The sequence below is a fragment of the Sceloporus undulatus genome, chromosome 3 (genome assembly GCF_019175285.1).
Source record: "Sceloporus undulatus isolate JIND9_A2432 ecotype Alabama chromosome 3, SceUnd_v1.1, whole genome shotgun sequence".
Taxonomy (NCBI): domain Eukaryota; kingdom Metazoa; phylum Chordata; class Lepidosauria; order Squamata; family Phrynosomatidae; genus Sceloporus; species Sceloporus undulatus.
The window spans coordinates 195,009,009-195,033,286 of NC_056524.1; the positions used below are offsets into that span (position 1 = coordinate 195,009,009).

The following is a 24,278-nucleotide window of genomic DNA, read 5'->3' on the forward strand; positions in this document are numbered from 1 at the left end:
TTTTTTTATTGCACACACAGACTATTGATTAAAAGGTCAGCATGCTCACTGTTAAGTTAACGCTGCCAACATGTCTTTATGGCTTTTAAAAATGGATATAATTTCCAGTAATATCATTCAGTAGTGTTTCAAGAAGACATAGTTTTCCTAATGATTCAAATTTAATGTTTCACTGTATCTAGTCATGACTGATGAATATGACTGTTAATTGTATTGCTGATCTATAAAGCTTCCAACAGACCTACCTGTCAGCTCTAATCCCAACTCATGAAAGAGTCTCAACAGTTAGAAAACTCTGACATCATCAGTCAGTCAAAACACTGTATTTGCCTCATTTTTATTTCAGAATAGCCAATATATCACTATATTGATCTAACTTTCTATATGTTCATGTTATCTCTTTCCTTCCCCTCCCATTGTAGACATTGGTGGGTTTTTGGTGTTGTTGTTTTTTTTTGGATCATAGTTCCCAGAATACCTTGGATCATGCTGGCTGGGGAATTCTGGCATCTATAGTCCAAAAGAGCCACTTTTCAAAGCTCTTCTCTGTCAGCCTATTGAGCTCTACTAAAACTCAGCAGTCCTTCATTTTGCCCCTCCACAGCTAATCTTTCTGTGCTCTACATTGTGAGTGGGTACTGTGTTGTCTTTGGCATATTGTGAGATTGCAATTTCCAGAAGTGCTAGACAGGTGAGGAATTCTGATCTTTGTAATATCGCAACACCTGAAGGGTGGCATGATTCCCATTCCTACTCTCCAACTCCTGCCTGCTGTACTAATTTTGGTTCTGTGTGTAATTTGCAGAGTTCTGAATCATGTGGGTCATCAAAATGGGTGCTAAAACAGTTGGGGCACTTGAATTTTTCCCATGCTAAGCACAGTTCCAATATTTGAAATTGGTCGGAACAAAGAATGACATTGCATTCATTTAGATTTTTAGCAAAAGAATTCTTGTTCTTGGTGTGCAAGAGAGAATAGTTCTTGCTGCAAACTGCGCCATTTCTGACTACCTGGCACTTGACTTTCCACTATCTGATCATCATTTAATCTCCTTTGCTCTTACTTATACTCCTCCTCCTCGCCATACAATTCAACGCCATTTTTGTGATCTTCAATCTGTTGACTCTAACTATCTTGGTCTGACCCTGGTTTCATCTCTCTCTTCCCTAAATCTCGGGGGATTCTGCTGATTCAGCTATGTCTTTATTTAACTCCACTCCTTCCTCAACTCTTGACCATTTTGCCCCTGTCTCTGTACGCACTTCTTCCTCTAAGACTAGACCTCAGCCCTGGCTTACCCCCAACAGTTTCTCTGGTCCTGCTCTAGAGCGGCCGAACGTCTTTGGAGAAAGTCCAAAGAGTGGGCTGATTTTATCCATTTCAAATTTGTTCTTTCTTCCTTCTCACACGCCCTCTCCATGGCAAAACAGAATTATTACAAATCATTGATCTCTGCCAATGAGAGGCGCCCGCAGCGTTTGTTCTCCACCTTCAACACTTTGCTTAAACCTCCCTCTCCTCCTGTCTCTTCATCATTCTCTCCTAATGACTTTGCTAATTATTTCATCTCTAAGATTTCCACTATTTGCTCTGAGATAGTCCCCCCGATTCTTCTTCTGCTCTTAATATTCTATCGCCCTCGCCTAACAAATTTTCTGTGTTTCCTCCTGCCTCTTTGGATGAACTCTCTACACTTCTGAACTCTTCCAAACCTGCAACTTGTTCTCTTGATCCAATTCCTACTCGTCTTCTAATCTCTATAGCTCCCTCCTTTCTGCCCTCGCTTCTCCATATCTTCAATCTCTCTCTCTCTACAGGCTCCTTCCCTTCGGACTTCAAACATGCTCTCATTTCCCCAATTCTGAAAAAACCTTCTCTTGATCCCTCCTCTTTGTCTTGCTATCGTCCGATTTCTCTTCTTCCCTTTCTTTCTAAGGTTTTGGAATGGGTTGTTTATTCACGCTGTCTTGAGTTTCTTGAAGCCAACTCCATCCTCGATCCCTTTCAGTCTGGTTTCCGCCCAAGGCATTCTACTGAGACAGCTCCCACTAAGATTTCGAATGACCTTTTACAGGCCAAGGCTAATGGCCTTTACTCTGTACTCATCCTTCTTGATTTGTCTGCTGCCTTTGACACTGTTGATCACTGTCTTCTAGTTGATATACTTTCTGACCTTGGGTTCTCAGACTCTGTTCTCGACTGGTTTAGATCTTACTTGTCTGGCAGATCTTTTGCAGTGGTTGCTGGTGATCAGACTTCTTCTCCTGTTCCCTTATCTGTTGGAGTTCCCCAGGGCTCTGTTCTGGGTCCCCTTCTGTTTTCTCTCCCCTGTCCTTAGGAAAACTCATTAGCTCTTTTGGCTTTTCCTACCATCTGTATGCCGATGACACCCAGCTGTATCTTTCCGCCCCTGACCTTTCTCCAAGGCTTGAACAGCAAGTCTCGTCTTGCCTCACAGCTGTCTCACAGTGGATGCGTCATTGGCGTTTGAAGCTCAACATGTCCAAGACAGAGCTTCTTGTCTTTCCTCCTAAGCCCACCCTTCAACACTCCTTTTCTGTCTCTGTGGACAACATTTCTATTCAACCAGTCCAGCAAGCCCGCAGTCTTGGTTTTATCTTTGACTCTTCTCTGTCGTGTATCCCTCAGATCCAGACCACAGCCAAGGCTTGTAGATTCTTCTTGTACAATATTGCCAAAATCCGACCATATCTCTCCGCCTCTACTGCCAAGATCCTGGTCCATGCCCTAGTGATCTCACGACTCGATTACTGTAATGTCCTCCTGGCTGGGCTTCCTCTTTCTCACCTCCATCCTTTAATCTCTATTCAGCGTTCAGCTGCACGCATTATCACTTCCACCCACCGCTCTGACCAAATTTCTCCTGTGTTGGCATCCCTTCACTGGCTCCCCCTCCCTTTCCGCATTTAGTATAAGCTCCTGCTGTCGACATTTAAAGCCCTCCATGGACTGGCCCCTCCTTACTTACCAGACCTTCTTTCTCCTCACCTTCCCACCAGGGCTCTCCGTTCTGGTAGTCAAGGTCTGCTGTGTCAGCCCAGGATTTCCTCTGCCCCATCCAGGATTCGCCCCTTTTCACTTACTGCCCCTCACTCCTGGAACCTTCTTCCCCCACAAGCAAGAGCCATCACTTCTTTAACCAGCTTCAAAATGGAGTTGAAAACCATCCTGTTCAGAGAAGCCTTCCCAGGCATTGCATAATTGTCGCTTACTATTTGATGTTCTTTTGGTGCCTGTTTATCAAACCATTTCCTGTATTGCTTTGTACTGTATATGCATTATCCTACTTGAGAGTATGTATTTTCCCTGGAAAATGATTAACCATCCATTATGAAGCCAAGCCCTCCCTCCAGTCCATCTGCCTTGGTCCAGGCCTTGGAGGTAGAGAGGAACTGCTGGACCTCTTACCCTTTCCCTCCACCACTCCCTTCTCCTTCTGTGTCATGTCTTTTTAGATTGTAAGCCCGAGGGCAGGGAACCATCTAACTAAAAAGATTGCATGTACAGTGCTGTGTAAATTTACAGCGCTTCATAAATAAAGGATAATAATAATAATAATAATAATAATAATAATAATAATAATAAGAAGAAGTAGAGTTTCCTCAGTTTCTGGAGTTATGCTGGGCTTACAGTTACATAGAACAGAGGTAGGCAGAAAGTAGATTAGGATATACTGCTACATCTGGAGATTTAGTGTAGAATTTTGTGGCTTTCTTGCCACAGCTACCCCTTTTCCAGTTTTGGAGGTGAAACAAAGAAATCTAGGGAGACATCCAGAAATAGATCTTTGCCCTCAGCTGAGTTTGTACTACGTGGAACCCTATTTTTAACGTACATACACCTGCCTGAATCATTGTTCTGCACTTTGGGTTTGTTTGGTAGATATCAAGGCATTAGTAAAAAGGAACCTCAAATAGGTTTCACCAACATAGTATCTGTTCAGCCCTCATGCAGAATAGAAGCCGGTTTTAATGGTGATAAAGTTTGAAAAGAGGCACCTTTCCTTCCCACCGTATAACACATGACATTGATTAGTGCTGACATGTTGTGTACACCTGTTTACTTACTAAACAGCACTTGCAAATCAACTCTACCTCTCCATGTCACTGAGCAAATACAATGGAATTTGTAATGGTTTATGCTTGCCATCGTGACATAGCACAGGTCCTCATAAATCATTTATTTTCTGGCTGCTGATGGGAGCTTGTGAAAACAGACAAGCTCAGATAACTTTGGATCTCGAGAGTAATGTTTAGCTTCCACTTAAAAACAATCTATTACTTGAGTTTTTACACTGTAGAAAAGGCACATAGACTTTCCCAAACTCTGTCTGTGAGTTTGGGAAAGTTTGTGTGCATTTTTAAAAACAAAACAAAAAACTACAGTTCACAAGATCACCCAGTCAGCATGTTTTGGCTAGGCTGTTTGGGGGATTATGGGAGTTGTGGTCCAAAAGGGAACCTTTCCATGCTCTAAGAGAAATTATACCTGACTACAGAGAGGGATATGCTGAGAGGTGTTAGACCAAGCTACCAGCTATGATTTGGTCAGACACATTTGCAGACAAAGCATGGCAACACTCAGTTCCCATTCAGGTGAAATGATAGCATACCTTTCAACTGTCCAGATTTGGGAGGGATAGTTCTGATTAATCCTTTGCCTGCCTACTTTTTCATCTGTTTTTAAAATGTCCCAGTTTTGGTTTCCCCCATTTGTCCTCAGCTTACTTCCTTAATGTGAACTGAGTTCAAAATGCAAGAGTAGTTTGCTCTCAATTAATTAGGCGGAGATGAAAGGGCAGAATTTTGCCCTTCTCAGTAGGCTCAAGCAAAAGTAAACTTCTACAGACTCTCCACCTTGTATGTTCTTCTTCTTTAATAACTTTATATATCTTGACTACTCTCATGTAGGTGGGCCACATGCACCCTGGTTTTCATCTGTGAAAAGTTGAAAGGTATGTGGTAGCTTCCCCATAGGCTACTACTACATACCTCTTTTCTCTACAGCTCTCCTCCACTACAAAATGTTGACCCTCATTGATGGTGGTTTATACACCTCTTTGCTGTTTATGTTTTCTAAATACTGCATAATCCATTGAAGCCATTCAGTAAGAAACAGAATGCCACAGTTTTGATTAATGTATGTGAGGACCTTTTTTATTGACTCTGCAGTATCAGAGAAACCCAATCCGTGAGTCATTTGTAGATTGCACTGTCCAGCATCTTTTTTTCTTTGCATGTAAAAGCTCTTTTCCTTATTACCTCTGATGATGTTGGCATGTTTTATGCAAGCAAGGCATGAAAATGGTCAAAGTGGCTAAGCTATAACATTTAGATTAGCAGAGTTTTATTTCCCACATGCCTTTTTGACCTCATTGTGCTGGAGTAAATAGGAGAATAAATATACTGAAAGCTGATGGATTTATGGCTCTGGGCAGGCAAAGGCTATGTAGGTTTTGGTGTTTGTTTGTTTTTTAACTTACTTTAACAATGTTTCATTTTGAATAAAATTTAATAAAGATTCTCTTTAACTGTTTTTAGAAGCAGACACAAAAAGAATTGGTCTCCACAAGACTAATACAGTGTATTTATTTAGCATACGCTAACAGTATTTTGTATGTTGGAGCTAGCCTTTGTCTTTGAGAGGTTTTCTCAAATGCTGCTTTTGTTGAATGTGCCAGAGTCTCTTATTACTACTGCTGCTTGCCTGTATAGCAGTTGCTGTATAACAATGTAATGTTTAATGTGTTAAATTACCATATTTAGTCAGGATGCATGGCCAAGTTCTGAGTTCTGAGAGACACATGGAGCCGAACACATATGAATCTTAGTCTTTAAGCAATCATCAATAATACGTTGCTGTCAAGGAAAAAATTATCAAATGAAGTGACACAAACTGACGTATTGTGTCTGGCTATTACTATGTATATTTTATATGTACTAATTATGAAATGGCATGTGCGTGTATATGTGTTTGTGTGTGTATGCATGCATGCATGCCTTCAAGTTGCCTGTCAATTTATGACAATCCCATGGATTTCATAGGGTTTTCTTAGACAAGGCAAACTTGCAAGTAGTTTTATCAGTTCCTTCATCTGAAATATAGCCTACAGCATCTGGTATTTGTTGGCTGTATTATATAATAAGGTAAGAGCAGCATGGTGTAGTGGTTTGAGTGCTGGACTACAACTCTGGAGACCCAGTTTCGACTCCCTGCTTGGCCATGAAACCCACTGGGCACGTCATGCTCTCAGCCTCAGGGGAAGGCAATGGCAAACCTCCTCTGAACAAATCTTGCCAAGACAGCCCTAAGATAGGTTTGCCTTAGGGACACAACTTGAAGGGACGCAACAACAACAATGGTTCAAATGAGAGACAATCTCATCCCAGTGCAAATTAGGTTATGGCTACTATTGTGGTTTATTTGAAGCCTTTACCATTCATTTCATAATCTCCTTACAAAACTATTTCATATTACTAGAGGACAGGACCACAGTTTTAGGTTTCCAGGCCTGCATTATTGCTGAAATAATATGTTTAAAATCTCTATATATTGATTATTACATAGTTTTAAAAAAACCAAGTACTTTGAATTCTTTCAGGTTTGCCCTCACAAACTGTAGGTTTATAACTCAGGTCAATTCACATGTGCAGTTTTATGACACTAAAATAGCATTGATGTTAATATTGTGCATAGCTCATTGAATGGTTCTTCTAGATGCCACTTTCAGCCAGGAATGTGGTGTTGTCTTAGAAGCTTTCCCAAACTGGAAAAAACATGGAATTAGGAACAGTTGGAATGAGGCTCCAGTTTTCTCCAGTCATCTCCAGATGGGAAGTAAGGGTACAAATTCTCCAATTTCGTTGGGCTCAGCTCAAGTCAAGAGGACTAACTTCCACTTCAGTTTGCAGAGCCAAAGCTTGCCACAGTTTTCAATTGATTTGTTATTGTACAAATTGATTTGTTACACATACCCGACAGGTAGCTTCCTCCTTGCCTCCTAGTCATTGTATATCCTCCAATCTACTCTACATCCACCTTTTAGGTAGAAGCAAGTAGGCTAAGACCAAATGTCCCTCATCCTGTCTCCTTAACTAAATGAGAAGGAGTAATCCTTCACCTTGATGTGGGAACAGCCCCCCTTTAGCTCAGATTTCTCTCTTACTTTCCAAAGAGGAAAATACATTTTTGTGAGTGTGTGTTTGAATCACAAACTGCGAGGAACTGTGATTGGTACTAAATGCTTAAAGTTCAATAGCATCACCAAGGACCATTCCTAGGCCTCAGGAACTTTGGGGCCTGGAACAATCCTGAAGTGGTAACCCTGGTTATAGAAGGTTTATATGACCCCTACAATATATTGAATGAGCATACAAGGGAATTGTAGGGCAATTGACCAAGCTTTGTCCTCATGCCAGCACATCCCCTGCCAGCAAACTCTAACCATTCATACATTTGAAGTGCATTGAAAGGCATAGTATGCACTTACCAATGTCCCTGAACCGAGCTCTTCTGTGCAAAGAAGAACGCTGGGCAGGGTACCTCTCACTGCATGGAAGAGCTCTACATTTACACATCAGTAAATACATAGGACCTCTTCTCGTGGACTCCAAATGTATACATGGGGTGTATATACATCCATTCATCAGGGGGAAGGGGTGGAGCTAGTCTGTGCACTCTTTCAATTTTTCTTGCACATTCCTTCTATGCCTGGAAGAGTTTATCTGAATCTGTATGTTTACAACAGAGGGAAACTCATGCCAAAAGAGTCTGGAAAAGTTACTGTTTTGAACAGTTTCCAGAATCCTCCAATCAGCATGGCCAATGGTTTTCCTGGCCTGGAGACTGAGAAACTTGTAGTCCAAAAGAGTAACTTTTCCAAGCTCTGCTGTGTATCAGGCCAGCTTCTTTTGGTGAGTAGGGATGTAAATGTTCACTTCAATTTGCATTTAAACAATAAAAAAATCAGTTTCCCCTCCTTCCTGCTGAACAACATTAAGAAGTTCTGCTCATTCTGATGTGTGTGTGTGTGTGGTTTGTATTTTTCAAAAATTTCACAAAGACTTTTTTGTTCAGAAAATGTATGGGTTCTTGCCTAAAACACATTTTGTACAAAAAAACCCAAGGTGTTTTGCTATTGTTGCTCTGGAGGGGGGGAAGGGGAAGGCAGGTCTTTTTACTCTCAAGAGGGGCCATAATGTTTTGTGGTGGTTGACACTTATTTTCAACAGGTTGTCATAATGTGTTCAAATATTCTCCCCCCTCTCTCACACACACACAAAGGGCAATGAAGATGGCAAGTATTGACCTGAATTCTGTACCAGGTCAGCCCAATTTACTTAGTACAGTATACTAAGTAATTTAGTGCAGTATAGTACAGAAAATAACTTCTCCTGTCCCTCCTCATACCTGATGGAAACATTCATGCATGCTCCAGTCACCAGCAGAATGGGCCTCCTTCTTCCCAGATGCGGCTGATGATTGGTAAAATAGATTTAGAGAGTGGGGGAGACTTGTGATTGTGTAATAGTGTCACAGTCATGTATAAGTAGTGATTATGGAATATGGAACATTTTCTTAAATTTACTCATGAAAGATTCAAAACACACTGCAGAAATAATCCACTTTGAGACTGCTTTAACTGCCCTGGAATTCTGGGAACCGTGGTTTTTGTGAGACATTTAGCCACCTCTGCCAGAGAGCTCTGGTGCCACAATAAATCACAATTCCCAGGATTCCCTAGCAATGAGCCAGGACAGTTAAAACAACCTCAAACTGGATGATTTCTTCAGTGTGTTTTGGATCTATAACTGTTTTTCATTCACAATTGATGCTTAGTCATGATTGTCATGTTATTGCCACAATTGTAAACACAGACACCTCAACTGCATTACTGAGCATTAACTGCATGAGGAAGAGGAGGTCCATTCTGCCAGTGATCAGAGCATGAGTGAATAATGTTTCTATTACCTTTGGCGAGGTGGGGGGGGGGGGATTGGGCCAGGAGAGGTTATTTAGCTAAGTTGCTTAACTATACTTAAGTTTAGTTAACTAAAAAGTTAAGACACTTTACTTAACAAAGTAGCTGATAGAAGACTCCAGACATACTTTACATTTCCAGTGGTGAGTTCTGTTTTGTTTCATGCGGGTTACCTGCTTGCAATTCACAGCTTGTGCAAAAACCTATGTGCAAAAAACCTAATTCTTTTGGCATCAGTTATTCTGCTCATTCATGTATCATGCTTTGTGAGCTGAAAATTGGTCCACAATTTAATGTTTCATCCAATGAAGGACATTTGTTAGTAGGCAAAGTACCTTGAGTCCAGCTGTTGCACAGAATGCCTTTCTAAAATACCTAATACTTTGGCAATAGGGTTTTAAAAAACTTTTAATCACCCACAGCCATTATTTTACACACACATTAACATCCACACACTCCCTTAAACATTTTGGAACCAAAGAATCCAAGATCAGTTCAGCTGTTATACATCAGGTGATCTAGGGTATGTGGCTAAAAGTTAAATAGCTTTCAGTGAAATAAAACACATTGTGTGTTAATGTAAGCGTATGGGTGAGGTTCCCCCCGCATACAGTATTGGGGAGGGTTTCAAGGAGGATTGGTTGCTCACTTATTTTAGGGCAAGAAGTAAGGTCACAAAGGAAATCAAATCCTGATGTGGATAAATGAAACATGAGGCCTACTGACTTTCTAAAAATATTTTAAATAATATTCTCTAAGGTTTCATTTTATACTGAAGGCAGTTGTAATATGTTTTGGATGGTGGTGTAAGGTTTCCATTAAAGGGAGATCATAATTGCTATTTTTTTCTCCTTTTTGTGATACTAAAGGAGGGATTGGGGAGATGGTGCTAGAGCTTATTTAGGTAAAAGGAGGGGTATTCTATAAGTTTTCTCCTGGACTATAAAAACAGTAACATTTACATTAAACCACAATTTGCAACTTATTCAATTTACACTATTTCTACATCTGAAAAGGCAAAACAGAGAGGGTTGTTTTAGATGTGAAATGTAAATTTTGAGGGCAAAAATGGGAAGAATGGTGGAGTTACACTTCCTGTGTTCGTGGATAATCTTAATTTTGAAAGGCTTTGCTGAAAGTGTTTGTATAGATGCTTTAACTGTCCCTGTTTTGAGAATATTGGCATCTCACCAGGGCTTGTGAGAAGACCTACTTAATTAAAAAAATATCTAAAACCCACAAAAGAGTGATACCTTTATTGGCCAGCCAAAATTCACAAAATATATAATCCAAGCTTTTGAAGCTTTACTGGCTTCTTCATCAGGCAAAAATGTGTGTGTGTGTTGTTGTTGTTTTTGTAAAGTAGCAGGCCAACAATTTGTATGGATTGTTTGAAGAGACAACATCTGAACAAAATGTGGACCTGTGACACCAGCACCATCACATTTATCTTTCTCTTTAAATATCTTTATCCTGATGAAGAAGCCAGTGGAGCTTTGAATGCTTGCATTATGTGCTCTTTGCATTTTGGCTGGGCAATAAAGGAATCCCTCTTTTGTTGGTTTTGGATTTTGTTTTATTTTGAAGTATGGCCAATACAATTACCTCTGAATATGTATTACAGGCTTAATTGTTTACTTTGGCTCCCATTATTTATTTATATTGCCTTTCCTTTCCTATAAACATTTCTGATATAATTCATCTCCCACTGGCTTTATGTTATTGATTTTACCTGATATTTAGTTTTTAATTAGTTTTAAATTGTTGCAGAAAATCAACAGAAATGTAGTTTACCTTTGAGACAGGCTCTGCCTTCCTTTGGGGGAAAAAACATAGACACTCCCTTTTTTCAAGTCACGTCGTTTCCAAATAGATTAGTACTTCTGGGACGATCACAAACCTTGTTTCACTCACAGAAAAATGAAGCTTTTTGCTGCCTTTTTCTTGGTGGCTAGGCTGTTGGGCACTTTAGGGCACCATTAAAATTGGCGGAATAGAATGGCAATCCATGGTCCATGTTGTTTCCACCCTTGTTTTAAACCTGCTTTCCTATAAAGCTGTGAAATAATTTTTTGAAAGGTATTGCAAAAGTCACCGGTTATGTAAGGATGTTGCCTTGTAGTATGCTGCTAGGGGATAGTTCCTTTTTTAAAATAAGAGTTAAAGTATAGTACTCATGTTGACCCATGGATAAGTCGACTCTGGTTTTGGGGGTCAATTTTTTTACTAAATAGCTAGACTTATACATGAATATATACAGTACTTCTCAGAATCTTCCCTTTCTCCTCAAAGAGTGGGTTGACTGGAGAGGAGATGTTCCCCAATGAAATGTATTTTTTGTTTCTCTCTCCTCCTTTCTAGTATAATTGATTTCAGTGGGACTGCTCTACGTAGGATGAACATTGGATTTAGTACTTCTAAAGCATCATGCAAACAGGGAATTGGATCCAGATTTAGGTGTATACAACTAGGCTAGTTGGACAGGTGGGTAGGTCTCAAGATAACCTGTTGAATGGGATAAGCAGTGGTGTGGAGAAACAGAGATCTTGAAAGCTAGGCAGAATCAGTACAAAGAAAAAAATGGATAGACAATATAAACATCTAAATAAACAAAATTACCTCTGATGAGATAGAATGGAAATGAAAACATTGTTGTGCTTGATATTTGTTGACATGTTACTTGCTAGCTTCCAATATTAAAAAGAAAATACTTTGCCTCTAGTGTTTGAATGCTTTTCTATTTTCAGTGGCTTAAAAAGAACTATTAATCTAAATATTGCAAGATTCCTATGAAATAATTCACATGAATTCAGATGAAATGGAATTCAGATGAACTGAAATGTACAGATTTCAGGAAAGGATGTTTGACTGTATCAGTGAAATTATAGGGTAGTAGTAGTAAATAAGTAAATATAGGGTATAATCTTATTAAGATCCATTTATCAATATTTATGATTATATGAAGATGAGATTCCACAAGAAGATTAGGAAATAATAATTAATATGCTAACAGGAAATTGCCAGCATAGGTGTAGTGGTTTGAGTGCTGGACTACAACTATAAAGACCAGGGTTCAAATCCCTGATCAAGCATAAAAACTACTGGGTGACCTTGGGCAAGTCACACTGTCTCAGCCTCAGAGGATGGCAATGGCAAACCCTCTCAAAATGAAATTTGTCAAGAAAACCCTATGATAGATTTGCTTTAGGATGACCATAAGTAATAAATGAGTTGGAGGGACACAACAACAACAAATGTCATTTGGTTCCTTTTCCAGTAATTGGCTGTTTGTTATCTGAGAACTGATGTTTATGTTGGGAGCTGCAAAGTTATTAGAATGAGACCAAGTAAACAAGGAGACAGAAGTTGAATAGAGACAGAAGTTGGGTAGAAAATTTATATTTTGGAATAGTAAACTACAGAATAAGGTGCAGTCTTCTGATTTATTGGAAATATTGTAAGGAGGGCAGGTTATGTATAGTTATAAGGCAGTTATCAGTTGATAGGAATTATACGAATTACCAAACCATCATATGGTATACAACCATATGTATAAAACCAGGAATATGAATAACCCCCTCAACCCCCACCCACAAACAAATGTACTTAGCTAGCTAGTCTGTTCCACATTATCCCAAATGTTCATCTTTAGAGAACAGACATTGTGTGTACTGCTGGATGATGGGCCTGAATGATAATATTCCTTTTATACTGGGTACCACATCTTATAAAGGCCTAAACCACAGAATGATCTCCTGAGTTCTGAACTTTGGAAAAACTGTGTGTCTTGCCTAACACTTAATGATAATAAAAATGGGAATAGTTGTTTCTTGCAATAGTAGTAGAAAGTTATGGGCAGCATCTAGAAGGGTATAAAATGAACTTTGAACATGCAGTAGGGTTTGTGGAGCATTTTCTGAAAACAGCTCCCCCATGGTTATTCCAGATGCAACTCCAGAGTGAAGATGTGAGGTAATGGTTGATGGTAGCCCTGTTGTGCATCTAGGGCATTCTTTGACTCAGAGCCACTCCAATTATGCTTTTTTTAGTTTCCTAGAATCTAAAGCAGGAGAAGTAATGCAAAGATAAATGATGCCATAATAAACATGTCTCTTCTTAGTAGTACTAATGTCTTAACAGAAGTTAAAATCAGTCAGCTCATTATGCTATCTGATTGTGGTATAACAACTGAAGCCAACTATGTTATCTTTGTTTTAAAATTTTGCTTTAAACATAACATTCCTGCTTTAGTTTTGGTTTTTTAAAAAAAATATAACATTCAAACTTGCTCTTTGGGTTTTTTCACTTTCATAACTCCTTCTTCCTTCACTTTCAGTGTTCACTTTCCCTGTTACATCATTTTCCCAGATAGGATATTTAGTTGGTTATTGAAGCAATGTATATATTTATAATAAAAACAGTGTGGCTCACTTCCACCTTATCCAAAGGGTTTGGCAGTAGGAACATGGACATTTCACATTTAAATCAGAAATCATATTTTTTGTTGTTTGTTTAAACTAGTGAAAATTTCCAGTTTTGTGCTTAGCTAGTTGTTATCAGCCAAAATATAAAAGAATAAAAACTGTATCTTGCCCAATCTCCTATGTAAAGAGAGAAAGAATAGGCAATAGCATTGGGTCCAGTGATCTTCTCTCCACTCTCCTGGGATTGGGGCTGAAATGTAACACTGAGTCCACTTTAACTGCCGTGGCATCATCTTATGGAATCTAGGGATTTCTTGTTTGGTGAAGCATTAAAATTCTGTGGCCAGGAATTTTAAAATACATTTACTGAATGGCAAATCCCAGGATTCCATATGATAGAACTAGGGTAATTAAATTGGACTCATAATACTACAATCAGGTAGTTTGAAACGACCCCCTGGTAGTTAGTGGTGTTTTTAAAAAATCACATTTTGGCTTAAAATAATAAATCAAGGAAGTGTGGATCTTAATTTTAAAGGAGAATCACACTTCCATAACACTTCCCGTGGCTACAGAAATTAGCAAGGGAGCGTATGTTGCCCACTGAATTTTGATATTCTGTTTAAGGTCAATAAAAGGAACATTTCTGCAGTTAAAAAAAACACTTAAAGAACTGTGCCCTAAGTACAGTATTCACTTCATACAACTTTGTACTCTGCACCATTTCTCCCCCACCTTCTTTAAAGGGTACTCTTTAGAAAGCTCTCCCAATTGTTGCATCCAAGCACCTCCTTTGAAGTGCAGTTTTTGTTCTACATTTTGGTTACAGCATTATTTCAGTGAAGTCAGCCAACAGGCTTGTAGGGCTTTTTGGCTCAGATTCACTAACAGTTTTCTTGGCAGTGCTGCTTAGTTGTTCATCTTTATATGTTTCACTCTCTCTCTCATGACAGAACGATCTCCACACCGCCCTATCCTACAAGCTGGCCTACCAGCAAACACCTCTACAGTTGTTGGGGGTGAAGCAAAGTTTGTCTGCAAGGTCTACAGTGATGCTCAGCCTCACATCCAGTGGATAAAACACGTAGAAAAGAATGGAAGTAAATATGGGCCAGATGGATTACCATATCTAGAAGTTTTAAAGGTGAGCTGCTTCTTTTTAAAATTAAGTTAAATGAATATTAAACAGAATATTGGACGTGGCCACAGATTTTTAAAATCGGAATAGAATTTATTTTTGTGACCCAAAACATTTGTCCTTGCCAATATTGGAATACAGAGTTGGTGGTTTAAACAAAAGCAAAAGTTTATTTCATGTTCCCTCTCCCAGAGCATCTTTTATCCATGACTGTTTTTCAGGCATCGTGAAAATGCTGCTATGTTCAGATTTATTCATTGGCAAAGAATATCTAAAATAAATAAATGGAAAGTTATTCTATCCTTGATATTAAAGAACTGAGAAGATATTAAAATTCCTTCTCCAGTGACCATAGTTATGACCAAAGGATGTTGGCAGTGTTGGGTTTTCTGTATGTCTATATACTGAAATGTCAATTTTTCATCACCCAGTTGTGAAGTGCCCATCCATCTATCATATTTTTAAGGGCTAGCAGCCTGTATGTATTACCACATACTACATTTTAAACTACAGTAATATTTTACTGTGAAGTTAAGTTGTGGAGCCAGGAATCTATTGTGTTGTTATCCTGAACTGTTAGTTCCTTTAGTTTCAACTATTCCGAACCTTTCCTGTTTGGATTTTATAAAAAATCTTTTTTTTTAAATGTCCAAGATTACTAGTGATTATACTAACTGGAAGACTCCTTCAAGCATTTTGGTGGTGGGACCATGTTGGTGTGTACATTTGGGGCAGCAGTTACATTGTTCTCCTGTGTTATTGGTCTGTTCTAGCATTCGGGGATAAATAGTTCCAATGCTGAAGTGCTGAAACTGTACAATGTGACAGAGGAGGATGCTGGAGAATATATTTGTAAGGTCTCCAATTATATAGGGGAGGCCAACCAGTCTGCTTGGCTTATGGTTCTGCCAGATAAAGGTAAAAATGTCTGTTAAAGAAAGCTGGATGTAGAAGCTGGAAAAAACTGGTGCTTTGGGACTCTGTAGGCAGCTTGTAGGATAACTCCATGACCTTGGTGTATTTATAATCCTCTCTTGGAGATGCAACTGGTGTTACTCCAGTAGCCATGGAAAAATTCCCACAAATACTGTGTGTGTATTTTTAGTCATCTGTTTTGAATCCTTTTGTATTCTCTGTTTCACTTTGAAGTTTCATTTGTGTTCATATACTGTATATTTGTTCTCAGCATAATCTGAAGAATTCTGATCTGATTACTCTGTTTTCCATTGTTGGCTTCTCTTTCTTAATCTGTGCTACTCCCTCTTCTCAAAGTCACAGCTACTATTTGAGACTGAAACAGTTACTTAGATACTATAGGGTGGGAACTCTCCCCGCCCCCCAGGCAAGGTCTAGAAAAATACTGGATATTAATCTTTGTAAATCAGGTCCTCCAGAAGTTGTTGGACTTCATTAGTTTTGCTACCTAGAGGTGCTGGGAATTTCAATCCTACTGGATGACTACATATCCATACAATGGTGCCTTAATATTTGAGATACATTATTATTTTTCTAGCCAGTATATACTTATCCTCTATTGCATAGAAGTCTCGTTTAGTTTTGTTTTCTTTTAGACTCATGTTTAATACCCAGCTGTTTGTGCTCGGTATTTTAGCCAAGGATTGTTTAATTTTTAATCTTTCTTTATAGTTTGGGCTACAAATGATTCCTTGCCTTGTTTGTATACTTCATGAAATTGTGTATGCCTCATTCATCACAGAATAGCTTTAACATGACATACCGTATGGTATCTCAGTATTCTTAGTGTACGGTATCAGTTAAACCAATCATTTTTCTATACAAGATAAAATGTTAAGGCCAACTCATCACTGCAAGGTTTCGTACAGTTTTGGTCACCATAATGGACCCAAGTGTAGTTGTATCACAAGCAGGCATGTTTTTTTAAAATCAAAAACAGGCATGATCAATATTGGCTTTGATTCCTACAATTACTTGAGGCAGCAATAGCCTATCTTTTCTTTAGACCCATTGATCACCTATCTATGAATGAGCCTTCATCAGAATCCATAACATTACATTTAAATCTCAGGCAGTCATTTGAAATCAAACCTTAGGCAGCAGTAACATGCATTCTGCTCAGGCCTTAGTCATTCAACAATATTATAGTTAAATAGATAATAAAATCTTGATACAGTATTAGATCATAAACATTAGATAATGGAACTTGTCCCCTCTTTAAAGTTTTGCCTCCTCTTATTTTTCATCTAGTAATGCATTCTCCTTTTTGTTTGACATTTATCTATGAATGTCACCTTTTCATTCAAATATTTTGTGGACGAATTTTTCCATGTTGGTTGATTGCATGCGTAGTAGGTGGTGATATACAGAATGTAGGTTTGGTGAAGGGTGTCAATGATTCATTCCTCTCTGAGGTGAGCTGGGATCTGTTGGTAATTGCCTTTTGGTTGAGGGTTTTGTGGATGGGATCTCCCCACAGTTGTGCACTGTAGTTTCCTCTGAAGTGCCAAGCTCCTGTGGTCCTGTTTCCCACCCACAATAATTCCTAAAATGTCTAGCTTTTCTTCTCTTGCTTTCCTTTTTTTCCCTAGACTGCCGGTGTTAATACCACGGACAAAGAGATTGAGGTTCTCCATATACAGAATGTAACTTTTGAGGATGCTGGGGAGTATACATGCTTGGCGGGTAATTCTATTGGGATATCCTTTCACTCTGCATGGTTGACAGTTCTGCCAGGTATATACTGCTATCTTTCCGTGGTTTCCCATCCCTTCAAGCTTCATCATTGGTTGCTACCAAATTAGCACAGCTTCTGTCTTAAGTTTTGGCTTTAAATTCCCTTTTGAAAAACCTCTTGTCCTCGCACACACAGTGCTGTATTTTGGCTAAGAGGAGAGGGCAAATCTAACAAAAACATTTTCCAACACTTTTTAAAATGTTCATTAGAAATTTGAAATAAAAGCCTTTCTGTGACACCCGATGAGCTACCTAAAGTCAACAATTGTAAACTTTTCCTGGAGAGGAATTCAAAATTCCCCTGAGAAGTTTAGAATTTTTACAGCAGATTTTATTAGTAGCACTTTACGAAAAGCCTGAGCCCTATTAAATTGCATAGGTTCAAATCTGGATCCATGAGACCTTGCTATGTTGAAACATGAATAACAGAAGCAGTGTTTGTTTGGTTTTTGCCCCTTATATCTTTTGGAATCAGTTTGGTGTATTCTTAAATGTTGCATGTTCTATAAGCAAATAGCTACTAATTTGCTTTTTCTGCAAAACATGTCTCACCTTGCTTGTACTGATATTGTTTCTGTCCCGAGCAGAAGCAAACATTAACGTGCTTCCTTGCTTCAAAGTGATTGTCTTCAAAAATATATAGTTATAGAAGTATTGCTTTCTAAGTGCAACTTCTTTATTATTTTTGATGAAACTTGCACAATTTGTGACTTGCTGGTCAGTGTATGTATAAAATGTTAATATTATTAAAAACTAAGATTCCTGCATGTGTGCATTGCAAAATGTAGTGTCCATTGAACATTGTGCTGCAGTATGAATTGTCTGCAAGGCTCCTATGTTATTTCTTATCACTAAATATAAGAGAGAAACCCACATTACTACTCTCTTTAACTATTCTTTTGAGACCTCCATGGTGCATTCATCACTAAACAGGTAGTCAGTGTTGAAAGTTGCTGTTGCTTCTGCTTGCTCCATATTTGCAAGTGCATAAATACCTCTTCTTAATCATTGTGCTTGAATGAAATATTAACACAACAAAATGTAAGAGCAAATTGCACTGTCCATTGCTTGAGCATTCACCAGTTAGTGCTAAAATGCTGCTTACTTACTGCTGGTTGTTATTATTTTTGTTATTGTTGATATTATTGTTATTTGGAATTAGTGAACATCAGGGCGAAAGGACAGATATTAAAACCATAGTACCCTAGTTCTTAAATGGTGGGGAGGCACTGGGAGGGGTGTGTGTGAAAGACTTGGAGGCCCTGATCCTTTCTTCTGCTCCTCTTCCCAAACCTTTTATGTGTAAAGTTTACACATGCATTGAGTTAAATATTAAATTTACTTAAATAAAACTGTTCTAATTTGAAGGATGTTATTTCCTTATAAAATATTAAAATATTAATATAAATGAATGTGCAAATGAAAAATTGCACACTAAATAAACAAAATATTTTTATTCATATACTATGTCAGGAGGAGGATGTCATTCACATACAGATGAAAAGACAGGTCTCAAGGGTAAAGAGTTTGAGTACCACTGCCATAGTGTTTTGTTATAATTTCATCTTGCTATCTAAAGAAGAGGAAACTGAAGTGTCGTTACTGACACAGAACAACAATAAGCTTCACTTTTTCAGTACAATTCATGGACTAGGTACTGGTTGAAATCTGAAATGAGCATACTTTTCCATTGGTAGGGTTCCCTATGCAACTATTTATCTGTGCATATGAACATAAACATTGTGGGATGTGGTGGCTTAGTAATTAAGATGCCATTTTTGATTATCAAAAGATTGGAAAGTTGGCAGTTTGAGGCCCGAGTGCTGCATGATGGGGTGAACTACCATCACTAGTCCTAGCTCCTGCCAGCCTAGCAGTTAGAAAGCATGCAAATGCAAGTAGATTCATAGGTACCACACTGGTGGAAAGGTAACAGTGTTTGGTGCAGTCATGCAGGCCACTTGACCACCAGAGTAGTCCTCGGACAAGGCTGGCTCTTTGGCTTAGTAATGGAGATGAGAACCACCTCCTACAGTCGATTATGACTAGACATTCATGTCAAAGAACTACCTTTACCTTTACCTATAAATGTTAACATTTTGAAGTTAATTTTGACCTATTCACTCTAGGTTCAGTTTAGAATATTTTTTCTGCTAGAGAGCTCAGTATATAGTTTATGGAAGTGATATAAAACTGTCACAATTGAATAGTGTAGATACATGCTCAATTAAAGTATACTCAACCTTTACACAGGCCCTGGGTTCCAGAGGCTAAATCCAGCATTACATAGTTCCTTCTTTCTCTCCCTTTCCCCATTCCCAACTCTCCATGCCACCTGAAAACTGATTGTAAGGATTTCACAGTCTAGCGCACAGCCAGGGATGCCCCCAAAGGTATACAGGGGGATTCAGTGGAGAAGTAAAACCACCCACCAATTCCACTGAATCCAGTCTTTCCATCTGTAAAAAGCCAGCAGTGGATCCTTTCCCAAGTGATTGTTTTTAGTCCCCACTTGATTAAAAGTAACCAAAGTGCATCACTGTGAGGCACAGCAAAAGTAGTCATTGGAATCAAGTCCACATTGCCAGTCTACAGTTTTCAAAGGTCCTAATGGTTACTTAGGCACTGCAGGCTAGCTGAGTTGTATAGTCACATTCCAGTGCTTATTTACATAGACGTAAGCCTTCCAATGTTCAGCAAGCACACACTCATGTAGGTGTGCCTAGACAGTCACTGGTGATGACAGTTTGTCGTCTAATACAGTTAAGCGCTTTCTCTTCTGAAATGAAAATGAGAATACCTGTCACAATGAAGTGTTTCTGCCTGACTTTCCATAGAGGTATTTGGATGCCTAAGTCAGGCTAGTTCATGCCTAAGCTTTGTTATGCTTTGCTGTCCCATAAGCCTTGCTTTTCAACTAGCTAATTCAGTGCTTGTTTGGCTTTCATTGTGTGTTCAGGTGGCCCACAGAGTTAAATACAATGCTCTTGAAAAATTATTTGACTAAACCTATCATTTGCTGCAGGCCAGAAATTGGGAGATTGGGATAAATATTGATTCATCTGGAGTGAATTACATGCCCGTTTTCCTGTCTAAAGCCGCTTGGCTAAAAAGAAAAATAGAATAAGAAAAGAAGGTGATCACAGGCACAATTTTACTGGTGTAATCTTAAATTTCACAGTTAAATAGGACCAGCTATTAACACCATACTCATTTTTTTTCACCAGAAAGTATCTCAGAAGTCTCACTTATTGAGTTTAACAGTGGCTCATGCTAGCTCTGTGAAAAAAGGTGGAAGAGAGGTGGCTAGGAAAATTCTTGAAAAGGTTACTTTTTTGGACAGTAACTCCCAGAACCCTGCAACTGGCTATTGGCCATGGGAGTATAGTTTGGGGAAAAATTGTTTCCAAGATCTGCTTTGGAAATTGTCAGCATTCTGTATCTTGTGTAATTTGTTTGATACCACTTTATATGATATAATGTGTTGCTCAAATGTTTGCTTTGTTATTGTTGCATCCTAATTCTCTCTCATGATGTCTATTCCTCCCTCAAACTTGTACTCTAGCTCCCATAGAAGACAGACCATACCCAGCATCCCCAGACTACCTGGAAATAGCCATTTACTGCATAGGGGTCTTCTTTATTGTCTGCATGATAATAACAGTAGTCATGTGCCGCATGAGACCTACCACCAAGAAGTCGGACTTCAGTAGCCAGCCTGCTGTCCACAAGCTGACTAAACGCATTCCACTGCGCAGACAGGTAACAGAAAGTAGATAAAGAGTTTAAAAAACCTACTACCCTTCCCCTAATAAAACAGGCCAGGAGATCCATTGCTATAAGACTTATAACAGTATGAGGATCATTATATTGTAAAGTGTGTGTGTGTGTGGAGGGGGGAACTGGATCATCTCAAAGACACTCTCCTCTTCGGCCAGTGTACAATTGCAAAACAGTTTCATACTGTATAATGTTTAACTTCTTGTTCCATTATTGTTCGTTCCAAGGAGATTCTCTATTCCAAGATCTGACAAAAGGTACTTCTAGACTAGTGGTCCCAAAATTTTTCCAGGCTAGAGCCCCCTTTCCTCTTAGCCAACAACCCTAGTGTTCCCTGGGCATATTTTTTGATAATAGGTCTACTGTTCTATTGCAAATTAAAAACAGCCAATTTCAGTCACTGCTCCCTTTGCACCAAGTCATCTTGGGAGCAGCAACCAAGCAGTTGGCTGATCATCTTGCTTGTGACAGTCTTGCAGCAAAAGTCAGCACAGATGAAAGTCTTTTTGGTTGCTGTTTGACTGGCTTCTCAGTTGCTGTTTCCTTTGTGCCCTGTCATCCTGGGAGCAGCGACTGAGCAGCTGGCTAAGCAGTGACTGAGAAGTCTCTCACCCATGCCAGGCTTGCAGCAAAGGCCAGTGTGGTTGCTGCTCAGACACCTGGTCAGTTGCTGCTCCCAGGGTGACCAGGTGCAAGAGAGAAGCTTTTCCCCAGAGAGGAGGGATTCTCAATCCTTCATTGGGGTAGAGAAGGATGCAGCTGGTGCCTATGTAGGGGGTACACAGAGGCCACATGCTCTGGACTGGAGACTGATGTGGACCAGGAAAGAGGGAGATTTTAACTACAGGAGCTGCTCCAAGACGAAGGATTCTTTCCAATAATCAAGCACAGTTACTCCTTCCTTAGAAACATTATTGTTATTATTATTAATTGTATTTATACCTCATTCTTTAGAAATGCTCTCAAAGCAGAAGACATTTCTTTTCCACACAACTTCAAATGCCCACTTTTGGTTTCTTCTGCTACCTCTTCTGTCACCCTGTCTGATGAAAGAGAGCAGGAGGAGCAGTGCAACTCCAGCCTGCTAGCTAAGTCTGAACAAAGCTCACAAAGCTTAAGCGGGGTCCCAAATTAGAAAGCTCCTTTTTGCTGGCACTTCTCCCCTGCCACCATGTGCTCTCTCTCTCTGTTTGCTCCAGTCTGTCCCATAATGGTGCTGCTGTGAGCCACAGAATCGATGCCCTGTCCCCAAGCCTCATGAGAGTTTCCCAAATGCCACTACTAGCAAAAGATGCTGGTAAGGGAGTAAGCTCATATGGGCAAGCAAAGAATGGGAGATAGCACCACACAAAACGATCAGTGAGGCTGTGTGGTGGTTTTTTGAGGACCCTGAAAAGATGTTTCATTCAATCCTCATCCCCACCATGGTCTGAAAAGCTGCTGGTTCCCCCTATCTTTGTTGCACACCAATACATTGACTAAAGGCCCCCCGATGCCCCTCACCACCCCCCTACTGCCCCACTTCCCTGTCACCATCCCCTTGTAACCTTTCACTGCCCCCAGGAGAGGGTGTACCACCCACTTTGGGAACCAGTGATCCTGACTGTAGAAATAATGTAGTTTGTCACCATTTGAATTGCCATGGGTCCATCCTACAAGAATTCTGGGATTTGTAGCTTTGTGAAGCACCAGAACTCTTTGACAAAGCAAGCTAAAGGTCTTGTAAAACTACAAATCCCAGGATTCCATAGGATAAAACTACAGCACTTAAAGTGGTGCTAACCTGCATTATTTCTACAGTGTAGGTTCACTCATAGATTCCTGAAACCTGTTCTGGATTGTAACACCAACAAGACATTCACTCCAACAGATCATTAGTTTCAAGGCTTCTGTAAATTATTTAATGTCAGAGCAGAAGCTGTTGGTGATATGAGGTTGCAAAAGAGATACTACATTTCCAGTATGAAATGAGAGGTAATTTAGGAGATGTAGTAAATTCAGGTGTTGATTATCTGTGGTTCAATTGGTGCAGTTGTTCCAGGCTCCTCACTGGCTAGTGAGGAGGTGTTAAAAATGTATTGTTTACATACATTCTTCCCTAGCTATTTTTTTGCATCTCTTGTTGTTTCTGTTATTATCAGAACTTTGAGTCTTTGGCTTGAAACTGATGGGGGGGGAATGCTTTTGGGCGGCTTGGGGGCATGGCGATCAAATGACGCACAGCCCCAAGCTGTCCAGAAGCCACCACCATGTTGTCCCACCCTGGAAAAGCTGCTCTGAAAAGGAGCAGTAAAAAACATGCTCCTTTTCAGAAGCTGCTTTAAAACAGCAGCAATGGGCCAGATTGGGGCCACACATGTGCGATTGCCATGGTTCTGGGGTGAGCGGCTCCAGGGCAGTCCTGATTAGCCCTTTGTGGGTGGTCTGTTTCACCCCTTTGTTGAGTAATTGATCAGTAATGCATGGGATCAGGCTATTAGCATCCCTGAAGCTTTAGGGTTGAAAATGGGTTCAGACATGAAGACTGTCATGCTGCCTTCTATTTTATTGTTTATTTCATTCTCCCTCCCCCCAGTACCACTACTCCTAGAACAGTTTACATGTATAGAAAGTGGGCCCTCTTTTTCAGATTACCGGAGGCCCCAACCACCACAATTCAGCCTTGAGTAAATGGGTACACATTTAAAAGAGGATAGAGCAAACTGGCAGATTCTTATTGCCTTTCTTTCAATTGCATACTATATATTAGATTAACTGGTGCTTCAGGCATAGGAATGGAAGTGGGGAAGTGGAGATCTAGAGGTCTATCTATCTATCTATGGTATTGCATGGTATGGTATTGCATTGTTTTTTCCTGTGCATTGTTTTGCTTTGTATTCTGAGACTCTGTTGTAATTTGTAAGGAGCCATCATTCTGATCACAAATAATCATAGAATCACAGACTTGGAAGAGACCGCAAGGGCCATCCAGTCCAATTCCCTGCCATGCAGGAAATCTAAATCAAAGCATCCCCAACAGATGCCCATCCAGCCTCTGTTTAAAGATCTCCAAGGAAGGAGACTCCACTACACTCCGAGGGAGTTTGTGCCACTGTTGAACAGCCCTTACTATCAGGAAGTTCCTCCTAATGTTGAGGTGGAATCTCTTTTCCTGTAGCTTGCATTCATTGTTCCGGGTCCTGTTCTCTGGAGAAGCAGAAAACAAGCTTGCTCCCTCCTCAA

The 24,278-nt window shown here is 39.6% G+C and overlaps 1 protein-coding gene across 12 annotated transcripts in view; it reads left to right on the top strand.

Annotated features, from left to right (window-relative positions):
* Positions 1–24,278, top strand: part of FGFR2 (fibroblast growth factor receptor 2) — a 179,969-nt gene that overhangs the window by 117,489 nt on the left and 38,202 nt on the right. For 6 of the 12 annotated variants that reach the window (XM_042457265.1, XM_042457263.1, XM_042457268.1 and 3 more), the window contains 3 exons: positions 14,380–14,570; positions 17,132–17,276; positions 20,842–21,044. In XM_042457265.1, the coding sequence (XP_042313199.1) occupies positions 14,380–14,570; positions 17,132–17,276; positions 20,842–21,044 (539 nt within the window). Of the gene's footprint in view, positions 1–14,379; positions 14,571–15,337; positions 15,483–17,131; positions 17,277–20,841; positions 21,045–24,278 lie in introns of all 12 variants that reach the window. The other 6 variants (XM_042457264.1, XM_042457273.1, XM_042457267.1 and 3 more) reach the window with 3 other exon arrangements.